Below are 26772 nucleotides of genomic sequence, written 5' to 3' on the forward strand. Positions count from 1 at the left end.
CGCCAATGGTCATTCACAGGGCCTATCACCCTCTCCTCTAAAGGGCCAATCAGAGATCAGAAGAGACAGGGGCGGTCCAATGGTTCCGCTTGGGGAAGATCTCGCGACGTTCCCAGTCAGAAAACCGCGCCTCAGAGGCGGGTGGCAGCGCCTGATGCCCAATCCCGTGGCTCGCCTGAAGTGCAGCCGGGCTCTTCTGATTGGCTGGCGCGCTTTGTCTCCTTTCGAGAACCGCCTCCTGCCTCCTGCCTTCGTGCTGCGGGTGAGTGCAGTGGGGCTGGGGGCGTGGGGAATGTCGTGTGCTCTTGATCTGTTGCTGCGGGAACGGAGCTGGCATTGAGGCGGGTGTAGGCAGGCCAGGCAGGCCCTATCCACTCGCAGGACCTCGGTTTATCTCTCTGCACCTGAGAGAACAAGGTTTAGTGGTGATGGCGTGCGTCGGAAGAATTCCAGAGGCAGAGAGGTCCAGCTTTGGGACTTAGCGGGCCAATCATACCTTCTCCCTAGGCCTCTGTACTGCTTCGTAGTTATCGATTAAACCCTACCTGCATTCCAAGAGATCTTACGTTTTGTAAAAAACAAAACAAAACAAAACAAAAAAAACAAAAAAACTTTCCTTGTTTGTTTGTGTGTGTATGTGTGTGTCTGTCTGTCTGCGTCAGTTATGCGTCCCACGTTCATGCAGAAGCCAGAAGGCGTCGGATCCCAGAAATTCGAGTTAAACGCGGTTGTGAGCCACCTGCTTTAGGTTCCTGGGAACCGAACCCCAGTCCTTTGGAAGAGTGGCAGGTGCTCTAAAGGGGGGAAAAAAGGCCAAACAGCTTAAATCGAGAACCGTCAAGTTGCCAACGCAAAATGCATCATATCCAGTGGCGATTAAGCTTAGAAATTGGACATGCCTGCGTTTGATTAACTACCCCAAAATATTTCTGAACCATAGCTCATTTTCGCTTTTCTGAAAAATGATAGTAATGCGTCAACAGGTTGTAAAGAAGACAAAGTGAAAAGAATGCTTGGCAGGTCCTAGCTTCTCAGGTAAAAAGGTACCACCAGCATGGTGGGAGCAAGTACACTAGCCAGGATGTGTGCAGCTTCGTGTGTGCTTTAACATAGTGCTCATTTTAGCTCAAAAATTAACCATTCGGGGGCTGGAGAGATGGTTCAGTGGTTATGAGCCCTTGCTTCTCTTCCAGAGAACTTTGAGTTCATTTCCCAGCACCCATGTCAAGTGGCTCACAATTGCTTCTGACTCCTGCTCCAGGTGATCCCTGGCTCTCCTCAGGCACCCACATACACACAACTGGCAGACACACAGACATAAACAAAAATAAATCACTAATCAGAGAATAAAGATAATTCTTACTAAGAAATAAATTCAGAATTCAAAAGAGTAGAAAATAGACAATATAGTAAAAGGAATTAATCTTGTTGATCTTTAAAAATTACTAATAATTATCGTGAGCGCTGTTTATCAGCTGTTTCACAGAAAATATAAAAATGATAGACATTTCTTGATTTGCTGCGTGTGGCAGCGCATGCCTTTAGTCTCAGCATTCGGGAGCAGAGGCAGGAGGATCTCTTGTGAGTTTTAGGACTGCGTGGTCTAAAACGTAAGTTCCAGGATATACAGGACTGTTACACAGAGGGGGCAAAATTCTTAATTTTAACTATTAATAAGAGTTGAGGGCTGGAGAGATAGCTCGGTGGTTAAGAGCACTGACTGCTCTTCCAGAGGTCCTGAGTTCAATTCCCAGCAACCACATGGTGGCTCACAACCATCTGTAATGAGATCTGATGCCCTCTTCTGGCATGTAGGTATATATGCATCAGAGCACTCATACATTAATATATATATATATGAAATAAAATATATATATGAAAAAAAAGAGTTGAGTGCCTGTAAAATGCAGATAAGCATTCAGTTGGCTTATTATAAGATAAGAGTGACTGACGTATATTCTGTATCTCTGTATATACACACTTTATTTTAAACTCTCAACAATGAGAAATAGATGTTAAAGTCACTTTGCAAGCAATGATGTGTCTTTCAGGTAACAACCTGAATTTAGTAGCCAAGTTTCTTTCACAGCAGTGTCAACTATGGTTTCCTATGGTTGTGAACTGGAAGAGGGTGAAAATATTTGGAATACCAGATTGAAAAGGGGTGGTTAGAAAGGCAAATGTACCCACATTCAATGAAAATGGCTTGTCTTAGTGAAGGTCTCTACTGCTGTGATGAGACAGTGACCGAGAGCAACTTGAGGAAGAAAGGGTTTATTTGGCTTACTCATCCTATCTCTGTTTATCATCAAAAGAAGTCATGGGTTGGGGATTTAGCTCAGCGGTAGAGCGCTTGCCTAGCGAGCACAAGGCCCTGGGTTCGGTCCCCAGCTCCGAAAAAAAGAAAAAAGAAAAAGAAGTCAGGACAGGAGGGACGTGGAGAAAGGTGCAGATGCAGGGATCTTCATGAAGGAGGGCTGCTGACTGGCTTGCTCCTTGTGGCTTGCTCGGCCTACCTTCTTACAGAACCCAGGACCACCAGGCCAGGGATGGCCCCGCCCACAGTGGGCTGGGCCCTTCCACATCAACCACTAAGAAAGTGTCCTATAGGTTTGCCCACAGCCCAATCTCAGAAACATTTTCTAAACTGAGGCTCCCTCCTCTCCAGTGAGTCTAGCTTGTGTCAGGTTGACATAGAACTAGTTAGCACATGGGTTGTTGGAATATCTATGATAAAGACAAATCTTTTTCTAATATAAAATATTCAATTTAGGGATAGAAGAATGAGATGTCGCTAAACTTCAGACCCAGTTTTCGTTTATCTTGTGGGTAGTCTATAGCCCTTCAAATTCAACTCACTTCAAAAAGAAATGGCTAGCTTCTTCTTCCATCCAGTTACCCAAACCAGACGCCTCTACAATTATCTGTAACCTGGTACCCCGCCCCAATGCATATATATGTTTAAGAAGGAAATAAGCATGTAACATGCCTTTTCGCCTAGTCTTCTCTTCCAATTCGTTCTTCTCGTTACTTACTGCAAAAATGCTTTCGTAAAATGTCAGTCTGACCAAAATACCCTCTGCCTAAAACCAGTAGTCCTCACTGTCTACAGGCTGTGTATTAAACCAGGCACGGTGGCCTGCCTTTAATCCCAGCACTTCAGGGGCAGATGAATCACTGAGTTTGAAGCCAGCCTGATTTGCACAGAGTTCTGGATCAGCAAGGGCAACATAGTGAGACCCTGTCTAGAAAGCAATATAAACTAAGCTGCTTACCAGTGGGATGCTATTTTGTGTGAGAGCTTTGCACATTCCTTCCTTGGTCTAGAGGGCCTCCTTGCCTCGTCTTCATAAGACCTGGTAAATTCAGCCATCATTCAAAATCTTTGTAATGTCGCTCCAGATGTGGCTCCATCCAGTCATAAAATGTATGCTGCACAAGGATGAGGATCTGAGAGACCACAGCACCCAGGTGAAAAACACACAAGTGCATGCACGCATGCACATCCCTATTTATGGGGTACCCCTTTGACCTAAAGATCCTCCTTTCCTGTCTGTCTCAGACACCTTTATGATAAATGAAACACTTTGTAACACCTTTATGATGAATGAAACACTTTGTAACATCTGCTTGGACACCTTTTGCTTTCACTGGGCTGTGAAGCTCTAGAGAGGGAGATGATTTCAGTGTTCAATTTCACATTTGCCCTTCAATCCTGCCATACAGGACTTACTCAGCAGACAGCAGATGAGTGAAGGGAATCCGTAGGCTCCAGCATTAGACTCACTTATGTTTGTTTTCCATAGCTGAACAGCAGGTGGCACTGAAAGGCCACAGAACAATTTTTTCCCTGAGCAGTATTTTTGTCCCAACCTTGTCTGACTTTGGTCTGATCCTAGAAACCACTGTGTCATTAAAGGTAAAAAATCTTTCTCCCTCTGCCAAATGGCAAAGCTTGCAAAATGATTCTGCAGCTTGATCTCCTGGAGAAGGGGATGAATGGCAGATGCCCAGAGAAAGGTCTTTTGGTTTTTTTCATATGCTTAGGTTTTTTTTTTTCTTTCTTTCTTTTCTTCCTTTCAGTATTGTTACAAGAAAACATTCTGGTGGACCAACACCTCATTGTTCCTCCAACAAGGAAACTAGAGAGTTGCAGTGAAGCCCATCGTGATGTGAGGTCAGGAAGCAGTAGGCACATGGAGTTACTTATAAGTGAGCAGAGTTACTCTTCCTCCTCTCTGGCCTGTGCAGAATTTCTAGACACCAGGTTTAGAGGAAACATGTGGTTTCAGTTCCTGTTTCTCAGGAAACAGCTATGGAGTCCTGGACACCCTTGTCAAATAGGCCCTTTTAGGAGCCTCAGGCTAAACTTTCCCCACCTGAGCTGGCTTTGGTTACAAGACAGCCGCCGAAAACCTGTTCAGTGGAAAAGCTTTTACCCAGACACCCGAAACAGTCTCCAGATGAGTACAGATTAAAGACTAAGGAGCATTAAAACTGGTGGTGATTTTATTAAGCATTTGTGCATGCTCTCAGAGCCATGTGTAACCTTAACCCTATTTCGTGATAAGCAGAGCTGTGAAGGTTAAAAAACAATGCAAGCTTTGGAGGTAGATTTCTTTGGATTCAAACTCACATTTCCAGCCATCATGCCACTGGGCAAGTATTTTAATCTTTTTGGGTCTTTTTGTTTGTTTGTTTGTTTTTTGTTTTTGTTTTGTTTTGTTTTTGAGACAGTACTCATGTAGCTCTAAAAGACCTTGAATCTATATGTAGTGAAACCTAACCTTGATATCCCAATCCTCCTGCCTCTCTACCTTCCAAGTACTGAGATTATGGGTGCCCTTAAGGTACATGTCATGGAGCCTGGCTTAGCATTTCTTAAGATTTCAGCTTGGAGAAAGACACATTAGTGTTCGCCTTTGTATTCTTTCGGAAGGCAGAGGGAGGTAGATCTCTGAGTTCAGGACCAGTCTGTTCTACATATCGTGTCCTGGGCTATAGAGTAAGACTCAGTCTTAAAATCCCAGTTTCCTCATAAACTAACACACATCCTAAAGGGTCCTCCTTCGAGCTCGTTCGTTTGTTTGAGACAAGATTTTTTTTTGGGGGGGGGTTCTTTTTTTCGGTGCTGGGGACCGAACCCAGGGCCTTGAGCTTCCTAGGTAAGCGCTCTACCACTGAGCTAAATCCCCAGCCCCGAGACAAGATCTTTAACACAAGGTTCTCCTGCTTCAGTCTTCTGAATGCTAAGATTATATGCCTAGCCTTAAAGGGTCGCCTATATAGAAACTTAGCTGCCAACAACTTTGCATTGTATAGGTGACACAGTATCATTACTTGACAGCATGGTGGTGTGAAATACTATGTGTATCAGACCATCAGAAATGTGAGGAGGTAAAAATAAATAAGCATATAAAAATATGTTTCTGGGAGCTTTGGTGGGGGGAACTAACTGCACAGTGTTCTTGATGACTGTGGTGAGCTGTGGCAGCAGAGCATTTACCTGAGAATTCGTCCTGAATCTCCTCGGCTGAGAGGAAATTCTGTCTGTGAAGAAAGCCAAGAGCATTTTCCCTCAGCTTCTGGAACCTTCTGATGACATTGAAGGTTTTTTGGTTCAGGTTTTTTTTTTCCTAACCACCTCAGGCACTCTGCCACTTTTCTGAAGTGTGAATTGCCTGCTGTCAGCCTGGAGTTCTCACCTCCGCAATCCTGGCTGCAGGCATATTTGCATATTGGATGCTGTGTTCTTTAACCCCCTGAGGTTTCAATCCACTTGCAGAATGGATGAGAGCTGAATACTTTCAAGCCCCTGGATAGTTTCGGCTCCCTCTTTCTCCAAAAAAACAGAAAACCAACAATAGCTCCATTGACTTTTATGCAAATGGTACTCTTCAAGGAACACTGGGCTGTTTCCCAGGGCCCCCGAACATACTTAAACATTTGTTTGAGTGGGAGGTGGGGAAAGAGTTCTGTTGAGTCAATGAACATCTGTTAAGAGCTGCTGAGCTGGGTTCCAAGGAAACAGACTTGAGTCTGGCTCTTTCCTGCCATAGGTACCAACAGAGACTTACAAGGGATGTATGTATGAAAACCTAAAGTGGCTTTGTACTGGGTCACTTTAGTTATACTGGAACTACATTTCCCAGAATTCCCCCTTTAAAAATATTTCAGTATTGTGTGTGTTTGAGTGTTTTGCCAACACGTATGTCTGTGTACCACATGCATACCTGGTGCCCAAGGAAGTGGGGAGCCTCCGCTTCCCACTTTGGGTCTTTTTGATCCAAAGTCAAACCTGGGTCCTTTCCAAGAGCAAGTGTTCTTACCTACAGAGCCAACTGAACAGCCCCAGCGTGCTGTGACGCACAGAGTTGGCATGATTGCAGGACATACACTTTAACAGCAGTCTGTTGGCTCACCTTGCTGATGAAGGACAGCATCCAGGCCTGCAGAAATCTCAGCTCACATGGAATCCTCCCCTTCAGCCCTTTTGCATCCTAGGGCAGATGGCATTCATCTGCTCTGGTTTTACCTGCGGGCCACCTGTGTCCCCAAGTCTAGAAGCTATGAGAGGAGGAAGTCTAGGGTTGTAGTTTGTCCTTGTGGGTTCCAGTCATCCTCACAGGTCTCAATTTGCTCTTTTAGTGTTGTCCTTGCTCTTTTCTGCTTCACATCCAGCCCCGCCCCCTGACTGCTAATGTTATTAGTCTTTAGGCCTGACAGTTATGTGGAGGGGACTGACCTGCTTCCAAAATACACAAAACACAATGCTGAGCTGGGCATAGTTTGTGCTGAGGTAGGAGGTTCTCAAAAGTGAGGCTTGGACTACGTAATGAGCTCAAGACTAAGCATGATCTATACATTAATCTCCTGTCATGACAAGCCAAGGACTAGGAATGTAGCTTAGTGGTTAGAACCCTTGCCTAGAATGCACAGATTAGAATGCACAGATTCCAATGGTGATTCCCAGCAGCACACACACATTCCTTATAGTTCCTTATAATAAATCCTTAAATTTCTCTGATGGAATCTTATGGCGGAGACTTATGGAGTTATTACAAGCTGGAAGACTCCATAGAAAAGGTGATACCTGAGCTACTTCAAAAATTAAAACTGGGCGCCAGAAACATGGCTTAACAGGTAAAGGTGCTTGCTGCATAAGTTTGAGGATGAATTCAGTCACTGAGTGTGTGGGAATAGAGGGTTGCACACCTGTGCTGGGTTGTACCTAGACCCCACAATGATAACTCTAAGTCAGTCATCTGTAAAGGGGTAAGTGGGAAGAGTTGTTTGCATGAAGCTTGGGATAGGCTTCCCAGTCATAGCTGGTTTAAGCCAAGCGATGAAAGGGTTCTGGGGAGTCCTAATCCTCCCTTTCTCTGTGTTCTCCGTGAGTGCGGCATACACAGAGTGAGCACGTGTTCTTATCTGTTCTGACAGATCGTAGGCCACTGCGTTCAGTGTGGCCTCTTTACACTCGCTAGAATGTACCTTTTCTCTTAGACTGAGATTTTCCTCCCGTTCCTTTCCAAGGGAAAGCACTTTTCTCTCTTCTGTGGGTTTACATGGCTACCCAAGGCCCATCATCCTTGACCTTCATGGAGACATCTTTCTTTTCTCATGCTCTATTTGTGGTAGCGGTGAGGAGGAATATACTGGGGCTTCCTGTCTTAGGGAGGGCAATAATCCTCTCTAGTCTTAGATTTCTAAGTTTACCTAGGGCTTCAACATTCCTTATATGGGTCTTTCAAGGGGCAAGAGAAAGGTATTCTACATCTATTACCTTCTTTTTTAAAAAATAATGTATTTAGTTTTATTTTATGTGCATTGATATGAGGGTGTATTAACCCCTAGAACTGGAGTGACACTGAGTTGTGAGCTCCCATGTGTGTGCTGGGAGTTGAACCCAGGTCCTTTGGAAGACAAGCCAGTGCTCTCGTCACTGAACCATCTCTTCAGCCCCATCTATTACTTTTTTTTTTTTTAGATTCATTTATTATATATAAGTACACTGTAGCTGTCTTCAGACACACCAGAAGAGGGCATCAGATCTCTTTACAGATGGTTGTGAGCCACCATGTGGTTGCTGGGAATTGAACTCAGGACCTCTGGAAGAGTAGTCGGGTGCTCTTAACCGCTGAGCCATCTCTCCAGCCCCCCATCTATTACTTTTTAATCATCCTTATAGGAAGGACATAGGATCCATTACCTGCTTCTACAGGAATTCTAAACCACGATTAAAATCCTTGTTGAGTTAGTTATGCAGTGACAAGGTGTTTCCAGAACACGGAATGTTCTCAGCATGAATAAGGAGTCAAGAAAATAGAACATGGTGTTTTGGAAAGCCAATGTACTACTACTTTACATATGAATTTTTTAACTCAAAAAAGAGCTCATTATACATATTCTGTACCGTACTTTTCCTCAATTAATATATCCAAAAATATTTTCTTACAGCCAGAACATTTGGTTCTACCCCATTTTTAATGGTGTGTGTGTGTGTGTGTGTGTGTGTGTGCGCGCGCGCGCGCCACAGAGATAGATGTATGTACTGAAATGTAATTAACCATTGCCACACCAATGTACATTTTTTTCTGGTTTAAAAAAAAAAGAACCTCTCTTCAAAAAAATAAATTTGTTTTTTTATAACTATTTTCAGTTATATGTGTGAGTGCAGTGCCCACAGAGTCCAGAGGCAATGAATTTGCCTGAAAATGTAGAGTTACAAGTGGTTGTAAATGACTGTCCAGGGTTGATGAGGGAGACAAACTTGGGTCCTCCGAAAGAGCATCCTGACTTCTGAGCTATCTGTTCATCCCTCTTTCTTTTTGATATTATCAGATTTTTGTGAATATCTTGTCTGTGCATCTTTTTTTAATGACATCAATTAGCCCAAGCTAAGTAGCGAAGGATGACCTTGACCTTATGATCCTCTTGCCCTCACCTCAAGTATTGAGATTACAGATATCAATCACCATGCATAGTTTCATGTGTGCAGGGTCTCACTGGCTGACCTAGAACTCACTTCGTATACCAGGCTGACCTCAAACTCACAGAGCTCCAGAGTGCAGAGATTAAAGATGTGTACTAAAACATAGACTGTTTCTTAAAAACACTAGTTCGTTTCTAATCCTTAAGCCCTTCCTACCCACCAGTTTAGAATGATCTGAGTGTCTAAGTTTGTAACTTGGTGATAAAACACTTGTCTAATATGCGTGAGGCCTTCGTTTTGTTCCCAGCCACAAAAAAAAAAAAAAAAAAAAAAAAGGAGAAGCAAAAGGAAAGGAGTGTGGTGGGGGAGGTGTTTGGTTTACCCATGAGAAGCTGCTGGTCCCTAAAATACCATTTGGTAGCCTTCCTGAGAATTACTCTGGAAGAGGTGTTTGGGCCTGACTTCTCTGCCTTTGACAGCTCAAAGTGCCTCTTTTTGTTGTTTGTTTGTTTGCTTGTTTGTTTGTTTTTCGTTTGAGACAAGGTTTTGCTATGTAGCCCAGGTAGGCCTCACATTTCCAGTGATTGTCCTGCTTTAGCCTCCCTGGTGTCTGCCATCATGTCTGGCAGCCCATCTTGATTGAACAGCAAGGGGGAACATAGCATGTAGCAGGTGGCTTCTCTCTGTTCTGCTGTCCCACGTTAGGACCTTTGCCCAGATGCTAACCTCCACCTGGGCCACAGTCTCCTTTCCTCTGTGGAGTTACCTTTCTACCCTTTCCTCTGCCTCCACAGTCCCTTCTTCCAGTAAGCCTCCCTCAAAGGAGCTCAGACCTTTGGCTATCACATTTTTCTTTTGTGACCTTGTGTGTGTGTGTGTGTGTGTGTGTGTGTGTGTGCACTCGAATGTGGATATGGGTGTGTTCTATGGTACATGATTAAACATCAGAAAGCAACTTTTCTGGTGTTGACTCTTTACCTGGGTCATCAGGCTTGTGGAGCCCTGGAGCGCTATTAGCTGCTCCCTTCCAGATGTTATTCCACACAGAGAGAAATCTACTGAGTTTAATATGTGCCAGGCACTGTTCTAAGGCACTATAGAATTAAATCAGCTAGGCACACACTTTAAGAACTCTGGAGACAAAGGCAGGTTGTGCTCTGTGAATTTGAGGCCAGCCAGGGCTACATTAATGAGATCCCAACCCCCCCCACCTCCTGAGAAATAAAGAGGAAAAAAAGAAAGAAGAAAATGAACTGATGATTACATAGTTCTCATAGCTACCTCTTTGGGTAGAACTGTTGTCACCTTCCACAGTTAATGTCAGAGCTGGACCCAAATCTGGGCCCAGATTCATGCTGTGAATGAGTGTGACCATTTGCCTATTTGCCTCTGCTACTGTTCATTGGACTGAATGCATATATGACTTACTAGATGTGGATATGAGTCTAAGAATGAACAAAAGTGACTTGGTATACCAGACTCCCTAAGCAACCCCACTGAGTCATGAGAAAACAGCTTAGAGTCTCTGCTTTAAGGACTCAGGCTGAGAGAAATGGGATTGTGATTTTGGTTACACCACTTACATTGCCTTCTCTGATTCCTAGCATCTTTTCTGTTTCAGTGCATTTGTTTCTGAGTCTTTGCAGTCTTAGAACGAATACACACAAGCCCTGAGTTTTACAGGGATCTTAGGGTAGAGGCCTCTTGACTACAGTAGTTCCTAGGGCCCTGTAGTTGCACACAAAGGTTTGTCACTGACTTCTGGATTCCCCTCTGTTAGATTTCCGTTTCCATGACAAAACACCATAACCAAAAGCAACTTGAGGAGGAAGAGTCTATTTCAGCTTATAGTATATAGTTCGTCATGCAGGGAACTCAAGGCAGAAACCGGAGGCAGGAATAAAGCAGAGCCCAGAGGAGTGATGCTTACTGCTTTTCTCCCCCTGGCTTGCTCTGCCTGCTTGCTTTGTTTGTTTGTTTATGGAGACAGGGTTTCCCTGTGTAGCCATGGCTGTCCTGGACCCAACTCTAAACCTCAAACTTGGAGAATTCCACCTGCTTCTGTCTCTCCTCCTCCTGAGCTCTCAGATTAAAGGCATGTGCTGCCACCCCTGGCTATTCAGCCTGCTTCTTGGACAACTCAGTTCCACTTTTGTAGGGAAGACACCACCTCCAGTGTGCTGTGCTGGGCCTTCCCACAGAAACCATTGATCAAGAAAATGCTCCACAGGCTCCTGTCTTATGGAGACATGCTCTCAACGGAAGCATCCTCTTCTCAAGATGACTGACAGTGACCAACCTCCATTCCTCGGCATGCTGTCTTTCTGTGGGTTGTGAGATCACAGTCAGCCTGTGCTTGCTATTCTTCAGCTACGGCCCCCATGAGTGAGTTTTTCTGTTGTGTATAGCTTCCCAGTGTTTCACTTTCTTTTTTTAACTTCATAGATAGATCATGGCCCTGAGGGCATGTGGCTTGATCATCTTCCGAAGACACCTTATTCCCAAGGTGGACAACACAACAATTGAATTTCTGCTGCTGCAGGCGTCGGATGGCATTCATCACTGGACTCCTCCCAAAGGTGCGGGATAGCCGGGTTGGGTGTTTTTGGAGGGGAATGCCAAGCTTGGCTCAGGAATCCACCCTGCCAGGCCCCTACAAGGCTTGTTTTTCAGTGACTGCACAGCAGAAGAGATGGCAGAGGCAGGAGCATTTAATCCTGTCTCTGGGTCAGGCCTCCAGGCCAGCTCAGAGCCAGAAATAGGATTCTGTGACTGACCCAAGGCAGATATAGCATCTGGTGTTTTTATATCACTCGCCCATGAGTGACTCGACAGGAGAAGAGCCACTGGGCTGGGGATTGGGAATGCTACAGTTGAGTAATGACTGGGCTGAGTGCTTCCTCTATCACAGTAGAGGTTGACTTTAAAATCGCAAGCTTTCTTCTTGCCCCCTTTTCTGATTTCATTTAATCAAGTTCCTTTGCCTCTTTGTGTAGTGCTCCCTTCACTAGGTCTTTCTTATGTGGAGCACACGTGCGGGGAGTATGACTCCTGGAGGTGTCAGAAGCACAGAGGAGCTGGGTCTCCCAACCACATTCTGGCAGGGATGGAAGGGTAACAGTGATGGAGTCCTTTCAACCCAAGAGGTTATGAAGATCATAGAGCCCTTGGGTTGTAGCCTCAGCAGCCACCTTTGCCCTGGGTTCCTCACTTAGAACCAAGGATAGAGCTGGTCACGTCTTCAGGAGGCAGAACGGTGAAGACCTGGAGCCTTGGATGTGGCCACGATGTGTTTGTGAGCAGGCTAGTTCTCGCCCACCAGCACTCTGGAAGCTGCTCAAGGGGACAGAAGGTTGCTGTGGATGTCCCTGAAAGAGAAGGCAGGCTACATAGGCAGAAGTGACCTGAGTGACTGTCCCTTGAGGAGCCTGTACCCACTGAGTCTGTATTTTCATAAGTCTTCCTTGAATCCCATACCCAAGCTCCTGGGTGTGCCTTACTTTTCCCGAATGACTCTTTTTCTGTTAATCCTCACGCTGCCTGGTGGTGGTGGCGGTGGCAGCCATGCATGCCTTTAGTCCCGACACTTGGGAGGCAGAAGCAGGCGACTCTCTGAGTTCAAGGCCAGCCTGGACTGCAGAGCGAGTTCCAGGACAGCCAAGACTACACAGAGAAACTCTGACTTCAAAAAACAAAAAAAATTTCATGCTTATATTAAAATTATCATTATCAACTCTGTTTCAGACGGGGGTGGGGCAGGGTGATGAAGTCACCCTGGACTGAGGCCACTGGGATGGTCCCAGTGGGCAAGGACAGATTGGCTCTGGCAGTTTCTGGGACGAGGACCCGGGGTAAACAGCCCCAGATAAGACAAAAACAGCATAGGCTGGGGAAGCACAGACAGGTCTGAGATTGGGAGAAAGCAAACCAGAGAAGAAATTTTCACACATTTGAATTGCAAGGGGAAGAACAAGGTAAAAGAGAGGTGTCCCAAATTCTGTAAATAGGAATATTCACACTTATCTCCTGATCACCGGAGTCACACGGGGAGATGTCAGAGGACCTCACCTAATCTGTTCCTTCTTCACCCTGCTAGCGTTCACAGGCAGCAAACTGAATAGATGTTCCTGCGAGGGGTGTGCTCAGACTCGCAGACAGCTGGGAGGGGCATCCTGAGTCAGTGTCCCCTGTCACCACCTCCTACTTTCCCTCAATATATTACCAGTTTTTGTGCACACTATGTGAAGTGTTGTGCAGAAAACTTCCCCAGAAGTGGGAGCTGGATGAATCCCTTAAGTGCTGAGTTCCTGTTTTCCATCCTGAAGCCTCTAGGCTCCTGTGCACACCCCGGGAAGTAGAACACCTAGTGTATAGCTCCACCTCCAGGCCAAGACGGGAACAGCTAGGAGTTCCTGCTTCCTATGAGCTCCTGAAACAGCAGGGGCCCCCTCAACAACTCACCAGAGCCAGGAGTAGATACAGGTTACCAGAACCCTCTCATTGCTTCTGGGCCCTTCTGGGACACTAAGAATTTGTGGGAAAGGCCTAGGGGTAAAGCTGGGGGCCACTACAGTCTGCAGAGCTTCAAGTTCTGCTGCAACAGTTTCTTGGCAGCTGTCTTCTTGGATTTGAGTCTTGCCAACAAATTTTCTTAGAACTGGCTCTTGGCTTGTCCTTAGTCTTAAGTTCCCATCAGGACTTTCCCTGTGAATCTGAAATCTGGCCTTGCTCAGTTAGAAAGATGAAAACAATTTGAAGAGGCCTTGATGGCTACTTGGAAACAGCTGCTGCTGCAGCGGTGCAGGGCCTGGGCCTGCTAACTGTCGAGGGTTGAGTCCTCCCTGGATTTTCCTGCTAGCCCCCACTCTGCCAAGAGACTCGCCCCCCCCCTGGAAAATTACTCTAAGATCTCCAACAGAAAAGCAGTCCCTGTGAAAAATAGAGGGGGCTGGGGGTGCTTAAAGAATAGGAAAGCAGAGATCCGAGGAAAGCCATCTCCACCCCTGACGGCTCTAAGTGTCCTGGGATGAGGATGTGGCTCAGCAGCAGAGCATTTACCTTCTGAGCACGGCCCCATAGTCCGCACAGCAAAACCTGGACGAAGCTATCAATCCGACCTTCTGGGCACATTGGTTTTATTCCACAAAGATAGAATAGGGAGGAGGGATTTATTTCTCAGACCTTGAAAACCAGACACTGCCTTGTAGCCCTGCCTAGGCGTGTTAGGGTCTTGACCATCTCCAGACTTCCTTTAGCCCAGGAACTCTGAGGAAAGTCGCTGCAGACCCTATCTTTATATCATCTGTCCTGGAAAAACCCAGCTTCTGTTAGTATTGAAGATCTCTCCTTTATTTGTTTCTAACCAGGCCATGTGGACCCCGGCGAGAATGACTTAGAAACAGCCCTGAGAGAGACTCAGGAGGAAACAGGCATAGAAGCAAGCCAGCTGATCGTCCTTGAGGGGTTCAGAAGGGAGCTCAATTATGTGGCGAGGAAGAAGCCTAAAACAGTCATTTACTGGCTAGCAGAAGTGAAAGACTATGATGTAGAGATCCGCCTCTCCCAGGAGCATCAAGCCTACCGCTGGCTAGGGCTGGATGAGGCCTGCCAGTTGGCTCAGTTCGAGGAGATGAAGGCAACGCTCCAAGAAGGACACCAGTTTCTCTGCTCCACACCAGCCTGAGCTGACCAGAACAAATGCTTCCATGGCATCCTTAAGGGTTTTTGAGATGAGCCTACCCTTTCCATCCAGGGAAGGATGCGCTGGCCTTGGGCTTGCTACAGCCGAGAGCAGATAGGTTAGTGAAATTAAATAACTCCACACTCAGCCAGGAAGCCCTGGATTCAATCCCTAGCATAGAAAATAATTACTTTAAAAAGAAGAGCAAGGGGGTTGGGGATTTAGCTCAGCGGTAGAGCACTTGCCTAGCAAGCGCAAGGCCCTGGGTTCGGTCCCCAGCTCCGAAAAAAAGAAAAGGAGAAAAAAAAAAAAGAACAAGGAAGATGGATTTTAGCAAAGGAGGGGTACAGTCCTTAAAATGCCAGCCCTAAAGTACCTCTTTATCATTTATAAATAAACTTCAAGCAACTTACATGCCCTTTAACCTGTGTTTTTTTCTTGGATTCATGCCATTGGTTGGGGGAAAGAAAATTAAAGTGAGTCAGAGCTTTAGATTTGACCAAAGGGAATCCTTAGACCTTTTGGCCATTCCGATTTGTATAAACCATAGGAAACTGTATGTCCAAATACTATATGGGAAAAAAGCTAAGGGAAGGGACCAGAAGTAACACAGCAACCCCTTTGCTTCTGCGACTCCATGCATCTCCCACATACAGACCCACAGATTTGGAATTTCCGAGCCATAGAATTGGAGTGCAGAAATTGAGCATTTTATTCAGGTATCTCTCCAATACCCACATATTTTGTCAGTGCATAGGGGATGTTTCAGATCCAAACCTTTGGGCTGTCTGGGCCAGAGAGGTGGGGAACAGGCAACCCTGTTCATCAGGTTGGTAGCGCTGTACCCTCACCTTTTACCCTGGGCTGTCTCCCAGAGTAATGAGCCTGGTTAGCATGATTGAAGTAGAGAATGAGGTGTGCCCACATTCACAGCCTCTGTCGCGTCATTAACCTATACACCTCACCCAGAACTACCTTCTCCACCTTCCGCAGACTTAGCATTGCCGTTTCTTCCTAACCTCCGCCTATTGGCTCTCTTCACAATGCCACTGTAAGACCCGGAGGTGCAAGAGTTTGGTCCCAGCCTTCTGTTGTTTTGCTACTCCGGCTCAAGGAATGCTGAGGCAGGCGTTAGATCTTAGAGCCCTTCCAGAAGCTGCTAGCAGCCAGGTTCATGTGGATTTTATTAGAGGGCTGTTGCCCAATGAAGTGCAGAAGATTGGAGGGGAAGGGGCATTGGCAAAGGTCAACATGGATTACCAGAGTCAAGAACAGCCACCCCAAAGGAAGGAGAACAGTCACCCGGTCTTAAGCAGACTTCCAGATGTTTCCAGTCACTGATTCTCCGTAGACAGGGCAGTACTAGGGAACAGATTTTGGAGCACAGCCAAGGACCTAAATGGTTTGTTCCTCGCCCCTTTGAGCAGCACTCTCCAACGGAGGCCTGCTGCAGGAAGTTTTTGGAGCTTAATGTTCTCTTCCAGGCCAGCAGGGACCACATCCCACTGATTTAATAAATGCCTGCTGGGCAGTGGTGCCAAACCACAGGCAGCCTGCCTCCTAACCAGGACTGGCCAGTCGGCCCTCTGCTCTTACAACGGGAGGCTGGAATCTGAAAATTCTAAAACCTCGTGCATCAAAGTTGGAAGGGACTGAAAGTGACCTGATTTTGCTGTTCATTTTTATTGCATGGGAAAATTTATGATGGGTGACACGGTGCCATACGCCTGTAGAGCCTCAGCACTTTAGAGGCTGAGGCAGGAGCATTGCTGAGAGTACAAGACCAGCCTAAGCTACAAGAAACAAAAAATGGCTGGAGAGATGGCTCAGTGGTTAAGAGCACTGACTGCTCTTCCAGAGGTCCTGAGTTCAAGTCCCAGCAACCACATGGTGGCTCACAACCATCTGTAATGGGGTCCTATGCCCTCTTCCGGTGTGTCTGAGGACAGCGACAGTGTACTCATAAATAAATCTTTAAAAAAATAAAAATAAGCACTGCCTGCTTTTCTAGAGGACATAGGTTTGAGTCCCAGCCACACATGGTAGCTCACAGCCATCTGTAATTCCAGTTTCAAAGGATCCAATTCCTCTTCTGGACAGGATACACAGACATCCATACAGGCAAAGTACCCATACACATAAAATCTTTTTTTTTCTTTTGAGACAGGATTTCTCTGTACCCTGGCTATCCTGGAACTCACTCTGTAGACCAGGCTGGCCTTGAATTTACAGAGATCTGCCTGGCCCTCTGCCTCACAAGAGCTGGAATTAAAGGTACTGGGCCACCGTTGCCCGGCAATCTTTTTAATCTTTAAGAAAAGAAGGGAGGGAAGAAGGAAGGAACAAACGAATGAATGAACAAACAAACTAAAATAGAAGCAGCAGACACAGGAGAAAGTGGGAAGAAGGAAGGAAAGCCAGTGCTTGGTCTTGGAAGTTGTCTATATGTGGGAAGCTTTGAAAGTAAGGTGCTACAGGGAAAACCTTTTAGAAAATCTTAGAGCAACTGAGATGGCTGGGTGTTAAAAGTGCTTGCTGTGCCTGCCTAACAACCTGAGTTTTATCCCCAGATTCCAGAGGGAAGAAGAGAACCGATTCCTAAAACTGGTCCTCTGACGGCTTTACACATGCTGTGCCATGCCCACACCACACTCACACATCCCACTGTTGTCAACCAGAATACCTTACAGTTTCAGACACGTGCTTCTGGTCCTCACAGAGGGCTCCATCAAAACGTAGATAGAGAGGGCTGGCGAGATGGCTTAGAGGGTGAGAGCACTGAGTTCCATTCCCAGCACCAGCATGGGTTATGTAATGCCCTCTTCTGACTTCCACAGGCGCCAGGCACACATGTGGTACACACTTGGTGCCCATATATACATACAGGCAAACCACTTGGATGCATAAAAATTAAACACAGGTACAGATCAGGCACGGCAATGTATATCTATAATCTTACAAGTGGCCTCTCCTTGGCTTCTTACTGTGCCAAGCTTCGGCTGCTCTTCATCTCCTAAAACCTGTGTGCTGACCCCAAGGAAACGACTCTAAGAAGATTGTCTCAACGATGTTGGTCTCTTAACACAACTGGTTCTTCAGCACAAGCTGACCAGGATCACAGATTCCTAACTCTAAAGATCCAGTGGCCCTCATGGAGTCCTTTAGGAACTCTGAAACTTCCCTCTATAATTTTACAAGCCGGACCTTCGCCATCGGCCCTGCTCACAGCATTATCTTCTAAGTCCCCATATGCCTTAGGACTACCATTGTAACGCTGAAATGCCAGGACCAAAAACCACTTGTGGAGGAAAGGGTTTGTCTGGCTTTCCACTTCCACATTGCAGTCTATCACTGAAGGAAGCCAGGACCAGAACTCAAACAGTGGGGACCTGAAGGCTGGAGCTGAGGTGGGGGCCACAGAGGGGTGCTGCTTACTGGCTTGCTTATCTTTCTTGTAGAATCCATCGATCATTAATTAAAAAAATACCCTAAGGCTGGAGAGATGTCTCAAGAGTTAAGAGCACTGGATGCTCTTGCAGAGGATCCAGGTTCAAGTCCCAGCACCCATGTCTTCTCACACCTGTCTGTAACTCCAAGAACTGATGCCCTAACACAGACATACATGCAGGCAGAACACCAATGCACATAAAAACAAACAAAAAAGAGGAGACGCCCTTCAGCTCCATCTCACAGAGGCTTTTTCCCCGTTGCGGTCCACTCTTCTCAGATAACGCTAGCGTGTGTCAAGTTGACTTAAGCTTAGCCAGCACCCCATAATAGCTCATTAAGCTCCGAATGCACAATGACTTTTCTGGCCCAAAGTCTTCCACATGTATCCAAAGAGAAATGAACAGTCCTCCCTAATGTCTCAAGGAAGCTTGGTTTGGGGATAGAGCTTGAAAGAGGATCATCCTCTCTTTGAGAAACCCTTAATCATCTTTGTCGAGTCCAGGGCTCTGAAAGCCCTGCCTCCTTCTAAAGCTTCCCTAAGATGCTCAAAGATCTCTGTGTTCCATTCCTCGTTAGCTACTTTCTCATCCTCAAACTCATGTGGCCTATTAGGAAGCTGCTTCTTTCTTATCTCTGCTTGTTAGGATGTCCCGCTGTTAGCTCGGAGATGCCCCAGACTTTCTTCCAACATGTCCAGTTCACTTAGCCTCTGACCCTGGCTGTTTCCTCCCTCCTTCTCTCATGTATTCTGTCTGAGACATACACTCAAAATACCACCATTGTGAGGCAAAGGCATAGGGCTGAGAGGAGTGCAGCTCGGTGGCGTCTGGAGAGAGATCTGTTCTGTCACTGTTTTGATGAGTGATCTTTGGAAGTCTCAGCCTCTCCAGCCTCCTTTTCCTTGTGTACTGTGGCAGATGAGATGATAACGGTGACTCTGGGAACAAACACAGGCCTGGGAAACTAAAGTCAACAAGGCTGATTCTGAAACTGGATTGCCCTGGTGCTCCTTTGTATTCATATGGGGCCTTAGCCCATGGAATGTTGCTGCCAGCATTCAGGGTAGGTCATCCCTGAGTTTAAACTTCTCTAAAAATGGCTTCACAAACAAGCCCAGAGCTGTTTCCCGGGTGATTGCAATCCAATGAAGAAGACAAAGATGATTAACACACACACACACACACACACACACACACACACACACACACACCACTTTAACAACTGTTGGCTTGGGGTGGAGATGCAGGCAAATGATACAGACATTCAGCTTCCCAGTAGGTTTGAAATTTTCTCATGAGAAGTCTTGGGAAGCTACAGAGTTATAGATCCAGCTCATCGGAAGAAGCGAGGCGAGAGGGTCACTTTAGCCTAGGGGTTGGAGGTCCACCTGGACAGTGTCACTCGACTCTGATCTTTTGAATGCAAGGGGGGAGTGGCAGGGGTTGGGGTGGGGTGGGAAGGCAGTTGTATCTTTGTGAGTTCTGGGCCAGCCTGGTCTACAGAGTGAGTTCCATTATAAAATGTTTAATTCAAGCTAATTAACATATACTTCACCTTGTTGCCCTTGTTCATTCTCTTAACATAGTCCGCCCAGGGATGAGGATAAAGCTTCATTGGTACAGTGCTAGCCGCACACAGACTGGGTATGGCAAGTTTCCCTTTAATCCCAGCACTCAAGGCAGATGCAGGGAGATCTCTGTCAGTTTACCTGGCAATTTAGAAAATAAGTTTTGGGGAAAAAGTGTTTCTGGGTGGGGAAACAAAGAATGATAATTGTCCTTTTATTTTTATTTTATGAAATTTCCAAGCTTTCTAAAACAATATTACCTTTGTGGAAAAAAAATCAAACTTCATGCAGAAACAACGGGTAAGATGTATTGGCTATAAAGGTAAGATAATAACAGGTGGAAAAGGCTGGCCCCAGATTCCTAGTTCCTGCTTATCGTGATAGAGTCTCCCTCTATATTCATGCTGACCTTGGATTTGAGGGGATCCTTCTGCCTTGGGGTCCCGAGTGCTGGGATTCATGGCATACGCTACCACATCTGGATTGGAAGCTTTCAAAATAAAAACAACTGAGACATAATTTATATATAGCAGAGTACATTTTTTTTTCTGAGACAGAGAAGGTCTCATTACAAAGCAGTGGCTGTCCTGAAACTCTCTCTGTAGACCAGGGTAGCTCTGAACTTACAGAGATCCACCTGCCTCTATCTTTCAAGAGCTGGGATCAGGGGTTGGGGATTTAGCTCAGTGGTAGAGCGCTTGCCTAGCAAACGCAAGGCCCTGGGTTCGGTCCCCAGCTCCGAAAAAAGGAAAAAAAAAAAAAAGAAAGAAAAAAAAAAAGAGTTGGGATCAAAGGCATGCACCGCCACACTGGGCAGCATCGTTTTGAAAAGCTATAGCTTAGTAGTTTTTCTTAATTCACAAGGCTGTGTAAGTATCCCCACCACAACCTAATTTCAGAAGATTCTCAACACTCAAAAAACGAAACCGTCATATACCTCTTAAGCGATCATTCCCGTTTCCTCTCGGCCACCACTTACCCCACTTTTTGCGTAATCGTCCCATCCCTGGCACTTCTCGTCACTGGAGTCCTCCAACCTGGCATGGAGGTGTGCACCTGCGACCCCAGCACTTGGGATGTTGCAAGCAAAATGAACAGGGTTCAAGGTCTTCCTGAGCAGCTAGAAAGTCCAAGCTCAGCCTGGGTGACGGGAAACCCCATCTCAGAACAACAATGAGTAAATGAGCAAGTGTACACGTTAAACCGGACAATTTGTGGCCTTTGTATCCTGCTTCTTCCACTTAGCAGTTCTCACGGTTTACACCTGTCATTTCCTCCTTCCGCTTTTATGATGAGAGCTTTGTTGAAATACTACAACCCTGTCTCGAAAAATATATATATAATTTGTATAGTATATGAAACACCCATTTTAAAGTGAACACTTGAAGGGCTTTACTATGTTAATGGAGTCATGGGATTATAATTTTAGAACATTTTAATAACCCCTCAAAAAGAAATAAAAAACAAAAACAAAACCAGCCAAACCAAAAAAACCAAACCCGAAACTATCAGCAATATTGATATTTCTCCAAACCTTAGGCAACCAACACTCTGCCTGTTCTGAGCATGCCATGTAGTGGACTTAAATAACATGTAGTCTTTTGTAACTGGCATTTTCAGGGGCAATTCATTTCGTAGCATGCATTAGTCCTTCATATTCCACGGTTTCAATATGCCATACTGAATTGATCCAATTCGAGTTATTCCTACTTTTTTTTTTAAGTTGTTTTTAAAAATGCTTCAAGTTCTGCGGATAAATTGTCATCTCCTTGGGTATAATTAAGTGTAGAGAATTCCAGTGTTAGGTGGTAGCTATGTTTCTAGCTTTTGAGGTATTAGACTGTTTTTTGTTTGCTTGTTTTTGGTTTGGTTTGTCTAGAGAGCCCTGGCTGTCCTGGAACTCACTTTCTAGACCGGGTTGGCCTTGAACTCGCAGAGATCCACCTGCTCCTGCCTCCTGAGTGCTGAGATCAAAGTTGTGTGTTACCACCACCTGGCCACTAACGTGATTAAAGTGGCTGTACTTCTTACAGGTCAGAGATGTTTGCGGGCTGGGCTAGCTATACAGCCTCTCCATCTGTTGTATCTGATGGTGATGATGGTAATGGTGGTGATGATGACGGTGGACTATGGTGACGACAGTGATGGTTGGCACCCTAGTGAGGGTGACGTGGTATCTCAGTGGTTTTACCCTAATTGCTGTGGTGGAATATTATTTTGAATATCTTTTCATATGTTTATCAGTAATGGTCAGGTCATCGGGCTTGGAGGCAAGTGTCTTTACCTACTGAGCCATCCTACCAGTCTTTTTGCTTTCTTGTTAATGTATTTTAAAGCATAGAATGTTACAACTTAGTAAAGTTAAATTTGTGTATTTTTTCCTTCTGTTGAATTGTTGAATACACACACACACACACACACACACACACACACACACACTACACACTAGGGATTGAATTCAGGTCCTCGTCGATACTAGAAAATACTCTGCCACTTAGATATGTCCCCAGCCCTCATTTGACTTTTGTTGGAGATGAGGTTTTGCTAAATGGCCCAGACTGACCATGAACTCACTGTAACCCAGGCCTTGATGTGCAGTCCTACTGCCTTCTCCTCAGTAACTGGGATTACAGATCTTCAGCACCAGGACCAGCTCTTCCGGGTTTAAAGTCTTAGTTGTACTTAGGCCAGTGATGCATTTTGGATTAATTTTTTTATGTGACAGGAAGTAGAGGATCCAACACCAATCCTACTTTGTGAGTATTCTGCTGTCGTAGTGCCAGTTGTTAAAAAGATGCATCCTGATCTTACCAGGCAGGCACGGTGGTTCACCCTTTTCATTTCAGCACTCTGGGGGCAGAGGCAGGTGGATCTTTGGGAGATCAAGGCTAGCCTGGCCAACATAACGAGTTCCAGGACAGCCTGGGCTACCCAATTGAGGAACTCTGTCATAAAGAGAAAATGATTCTTGGGCTTAGCCTGATACTCCCTTTTACCATGAGAGGTTCACTAAGAAATCAAAACCTTAAAAGTAGAAAATTTCCCAGGAAGCAAACTGGGCTCCTCAGAGGGAGCCACTGGCAACCCTGACTTAGGGAGGGTAAGTCTGGAACTGAGTCAGTTCCTGGGACACTTGGCTGGGGCAGATGGTCTCTGAAATTCAAGGTCTCAGCAAATATAATGAAACTAACATGGTAACCAATCAAAACTATACTAATTCACTGCTTTGCCCCCTACCTCTAATCACATAACTCTTCTAGAAAATTCCACCAACCCTGCATAAAAGGAGCCTGAGAGCAACTTGGGTCATTGCCATTTTGATGAATGGTTGACCCCTTCATGCTGGTAATTTCTGCAGGATTAATACTCTTTGTCTTTGCATCCTATTTGAGTCTGTGGGTCATCGTTCAGTGACTCTTGGACCCTAAAAGATTCTCTAAAAAACAGAAAATAAATGTGTCTTCAGCGTTGGTGACCATGTCATAATCCCAGTGCAGGACAGGCATAGGCAGGCAGATCTCTGTTTGAGGTCACCCTACCCTACAAAGTGAGGTAGGGCTACACAGTGAGATCCTGTCTCAAAACAAACAAACAGATTTCTTTCTTTTTTAACTTATGTGTGTCTGTGTGGGTGAATGCTATGTGTATGCAGGTGCTAACAGAGATATGAAGAGAGTATCAGAGTCCTTGGAGCTGAAATTACAAGTATTAAGTTACGAGCCTCCTGACAAGGGTGCTGGGAACCAAATCCCTGTCCTTTGGAAGAGCAGCAAGCGCTCGGAACTGCTGAGCTCTCTCCAGACAGCAAACCTCCACCAAACTACTCTTTGAGAAAGAGAGAGAGAGAGAGAGAGAGAGAGAGAGAGAGAGAGAGAGAGAGAGAGAGAAGGTTCCTGAGCTGGAAGTGTAGTGCATGTAGTTCAGTGGTAGAATGTTTCATCACTATATAAGAGATCCAGTACCACACACACAATCATACATGTGAGGGTTTACTTCTGGATTCTCAAACCCATCCTGCTGAACTCATCCCGCTGATATTTTGTATATATGTATTTTATATACATGTATATGTATTGGGTTTACCTGTATGTGCACCAGGTGAGTGCTGACTGCCTTTAGAGGTCAGAAGAAGGTCAGTCCCCTGGAACTGGAGTGTCAGATGCTTGTGAGCCACATGAGGCTACTGGGAATGGAACCCGGGTCTTCTGGAAGAGCAGCCGCTGCTCTTAGCCATGGAATCATCACCCTAGCACTTCATTTCTCAATTAAAGCATTCTCGTGTGTGTGTGTGTGTGTGTGTGTGTGTGTGTGTGTGTGTGTGTGTGTGTGTGTAGAGGTGGTATTCAGGATGGGAGGGGAGTTGCGCATGTACCACAGTGCACATGTGGAGGTCAGAGGACAACTTGGTGGAGTCAGTTCTATCCTCCACCTTTAATTGGCTTCTAGTGATTGTCTAGGTGTGGCTTACAGAGGACACACATATCTACCCAGTGAGATGACTGATTATCATTACCGTATTACATGTCTTTTTGTGTGTTTGCCTGCTTGCTTGCTTGCCTTTTCTTTTCTGAGACAGGGTCTTGCTATGTAGCTCTGGCTATCCTCGAACTCACCAGGTAGACCAGATATCCACCTACTTCTGCCTCCCAAGTGCTGGGATTAAAGGGATATGTCACCATATCCTGCAGTGTATGTCTGTCTGGATGCTAGTATCACATTATCTATATTATTATATATTTGTAGTAAGTGTAAAAATTGAAAAATATGAGTCTGCAAACTTTGGGTTTTTTTTTCAAGATTGCTTTGGCTATTCTGGGTCCCTTAGATTTCCCTATGAATTTTATCTATTTACTTATTTATTTACTTTTGGTACAGGGTCTCACTTTGTAGTTCTGGCTGGCCTGGAACTTACTAGCATGACCTCAAACTCACAGAGATCCACTTGCCTCTGTCTCTCAAGTGCTGGGGTTGATTAAAGGTAAATGCTACCATACTAGGCTTCCTATGAATTTTAGATCAACTTGTTGATTTCCACAAAGAATTTGGCTGGGATTTTGGTAGGTACTATACTGACTCTGTACGTTAATGGAATACTGCCATCTTCCCACTCATAAATATTAATGATTCATGGCCAGGTCTTCACTTCCATCTAGGTTATCTTTAAAGTCTTTCAACAGCGCGTCTAGTTCCCAATGTACAGCTTTACATTTCTTTTGCTAATTCCTTTAAGAATATTTTAAGTCAGGCATAGTAGCTCGTGCCTCTAATATCAGCACTTGGGAGGCTGAAGCAGGAGAATTGGGTTTGAGATCAGCTTGTGGAGACCACATGGTGGCTCACAAGCATCTGACATTCCAGCTCTGGGGGACTGACCTTCAGACCTCTGAAGGCAGTAGCACTCACCTGGTACACAGGTGCACACACAGGCAACCCCCAAGCCACACACATAGACACACAGACACTCAGACACACAGACACACAGGCACACACACAGACACACAGGCACACAGACACACACACACACAGGCACACACACACAGGCACACAGGCACACAGGCACACACACAAACACTCACACACAGGCACACAGGCACACAGGCACACACACAAACACACACACACAGGCACACAGGCACACACAGAGACACACACAAACACACAGGCACACACACACACAGGCACACACACAGGCACACAGGCACAGGCACACAGGCACACAGGCACACACACACAGACACACAGGCACACACACAGGCACACACACACAGACACACAGACACACAGGCACACAGGCACACAGGTACACACACACACAGGCACACACACACATACACAGACATACAGGCACACAGGCACACACACACACACAGGCACACAGGCACACACACAGGCACACAGGCACACAGGCACACACACAGACACACACAAACACAGGCACACAGGCACACAGGCACACACACACACAGACACACACACAGGCACACACACACAGGCACACACACACAGACACACAGGCACACACACACAGACACACAGGCACACCCACAGGCACACACACACAGACACACAGGCACACACACAGGCACACACACACAGACACACAGGCACACACAGGCACACAGGCACACACACACACACACACACACACACACACACACACACACACACACACGTACCTCCACTATGAAAGCCAGTTTATAAAAGCCAAACGTGGTGGAGGTGGACTCAGGGGAGGAGTTAATTCAAGGCCATTCTCCCTTATATCATGAATCTGAGACCTGCCTGGGCTACATGAGACTCTGTCTTAAAACCTTTGAATAACATTTTTAATAGTAAGTTGAGTTTTGTCTTTGGTTTTTCTAAGAAACGTATACAGGAGAAAGCACACTTGGATAAAATAATGCTTTGAGGTAGGCACTCCAAGCCTCACAACGGCACAGGAGCCAGAAAGTTCTATTCTAGAGTCCAAACCGTGGGAAAAGTAGGGCCCAGGCAGAACCGTGAGTGGTCAGGCTTACGACACAACTCAACAAAGTATCTAGGAGCGGAGTTTAAACATTGCAGGGTTGAAAAGCTAATCACAGGCCCAGGCAAGGGAAGAGGGAGTGTGTATCCTAAGTGGAACGGACTAAATCCTCTCGACACAAACTGGACTGGGGCCTGACCCATAAGGACTAGGAGGTTTAGAAAGTGACCGCCATCTCTTTCCGTATCTCGGGCACAGAGAACGTTCATGGAATGACACACCTGTTCTTCTGGCCTGCAGGCAGACACCCGCTAGGTGACTGGGTAAATGAATGCCCGAGGCGGCGGGGAAGGGCGGCTTGCTTCCTGGATTGCCGACTGGTTTTTACCTACGAAAGGACAGAGAAATAAGAAAGCTTCAATATCTTCTTCAATTGAAGGCCTTCTTAAGTCCAGAGTGGCAACTTCTGGAAGCTTTGCCCAGGAACCATCCTGCCAGTGCCCAACGGATCTCCTTCTGGAATCGCCCATTTGCTCCATGCTACCTCCTCTTAGGGTGAAGAGACAGCCGACAGACTTAACCCTACCAGGGAGGCCTGAGTTTTCTTTTCCTGCTGCACAGAGGCACTGGGAAATCAAAATGTCTTCTTGACCTTGAAAACAATGACTTACACC

At 45.8% G+C, this 26772-nt stretch overlaps 1 protein-coding gene and 1 long non-coding RNA gene across 2 annotated transcripts; one reads left to right on the forward strand and one right to left on the reverse strand.

Annotated features, from left to right (window-relative positions):
* Positions 1 to 226: 226 nt before the first annotated feature.
* Positions 227 to 15036, forward strand: Nudt2 (nudix hydrolase 2). The gene is made up of 3 exons (NM_207596.2): positions 227 to 262; positions 11381 to 11514; positions 14302 to 15036. Exons 2-3 carry the CDS (start codon positions 11388 to 11390, stop codon positions 14616 to 14618), a joined length of 444 nt encoding a protein of 147 aa, NP_997479.1. The 5' UTR covers positions 227 to 262; positions 11381 to 11387; the 3' UTR covers positions 14619 to 15036.
* On the reverse strand, positions 10756 to 26486 carry LOC148005756 (uncharacterized). The gene is made up of 3 exons (XR_015620806.1): positions 26380 to 26486; positions 20612 to 20951; positions 10756 to 12303 (listed from the first exon to the last, which is right to left on the reverse strand). It is a non-coding gene; the product is annotated as an uncharacterized LOC148005756 (long non-coding RNA).
* Between the last annotated feature and the right edge of the window lie 286 nt (positions 26487 to 26772).

The sequence above is a fragment of the Rattus norvegicus genome, chromosome 5, assembly GCF_021556685.1.
Source record: "Rattus norvegicus strain SHRSP/BbbUtx chromosome 5, alternate assembly SHRSP_T2T, whole genome shotgun sequence".
NCBI classification, from domain to species: Eukaryota; Metazoa; Chordata; class Mammalia; order Rodentia; family Muridae; genus Rattus; species Rattus norvegicus.

Bases quoted from the DNA above. Each gene is read 5' to 3' on its own strand.
- Nudt2 (NM_207596.2), top strand. From the start codon at position 11,388: ATGGCCCTGAGGGCATGTGGCTTGATCATCTTCCGAAGACACCTTATT. The intron at 11,515-14,301 runs GTGCGGGATAGC...GTTTCTAACCAG, and splicing joins TCACTGGACTCCTCCCAAAG to GCCATGTGGACCCCGGCGAG.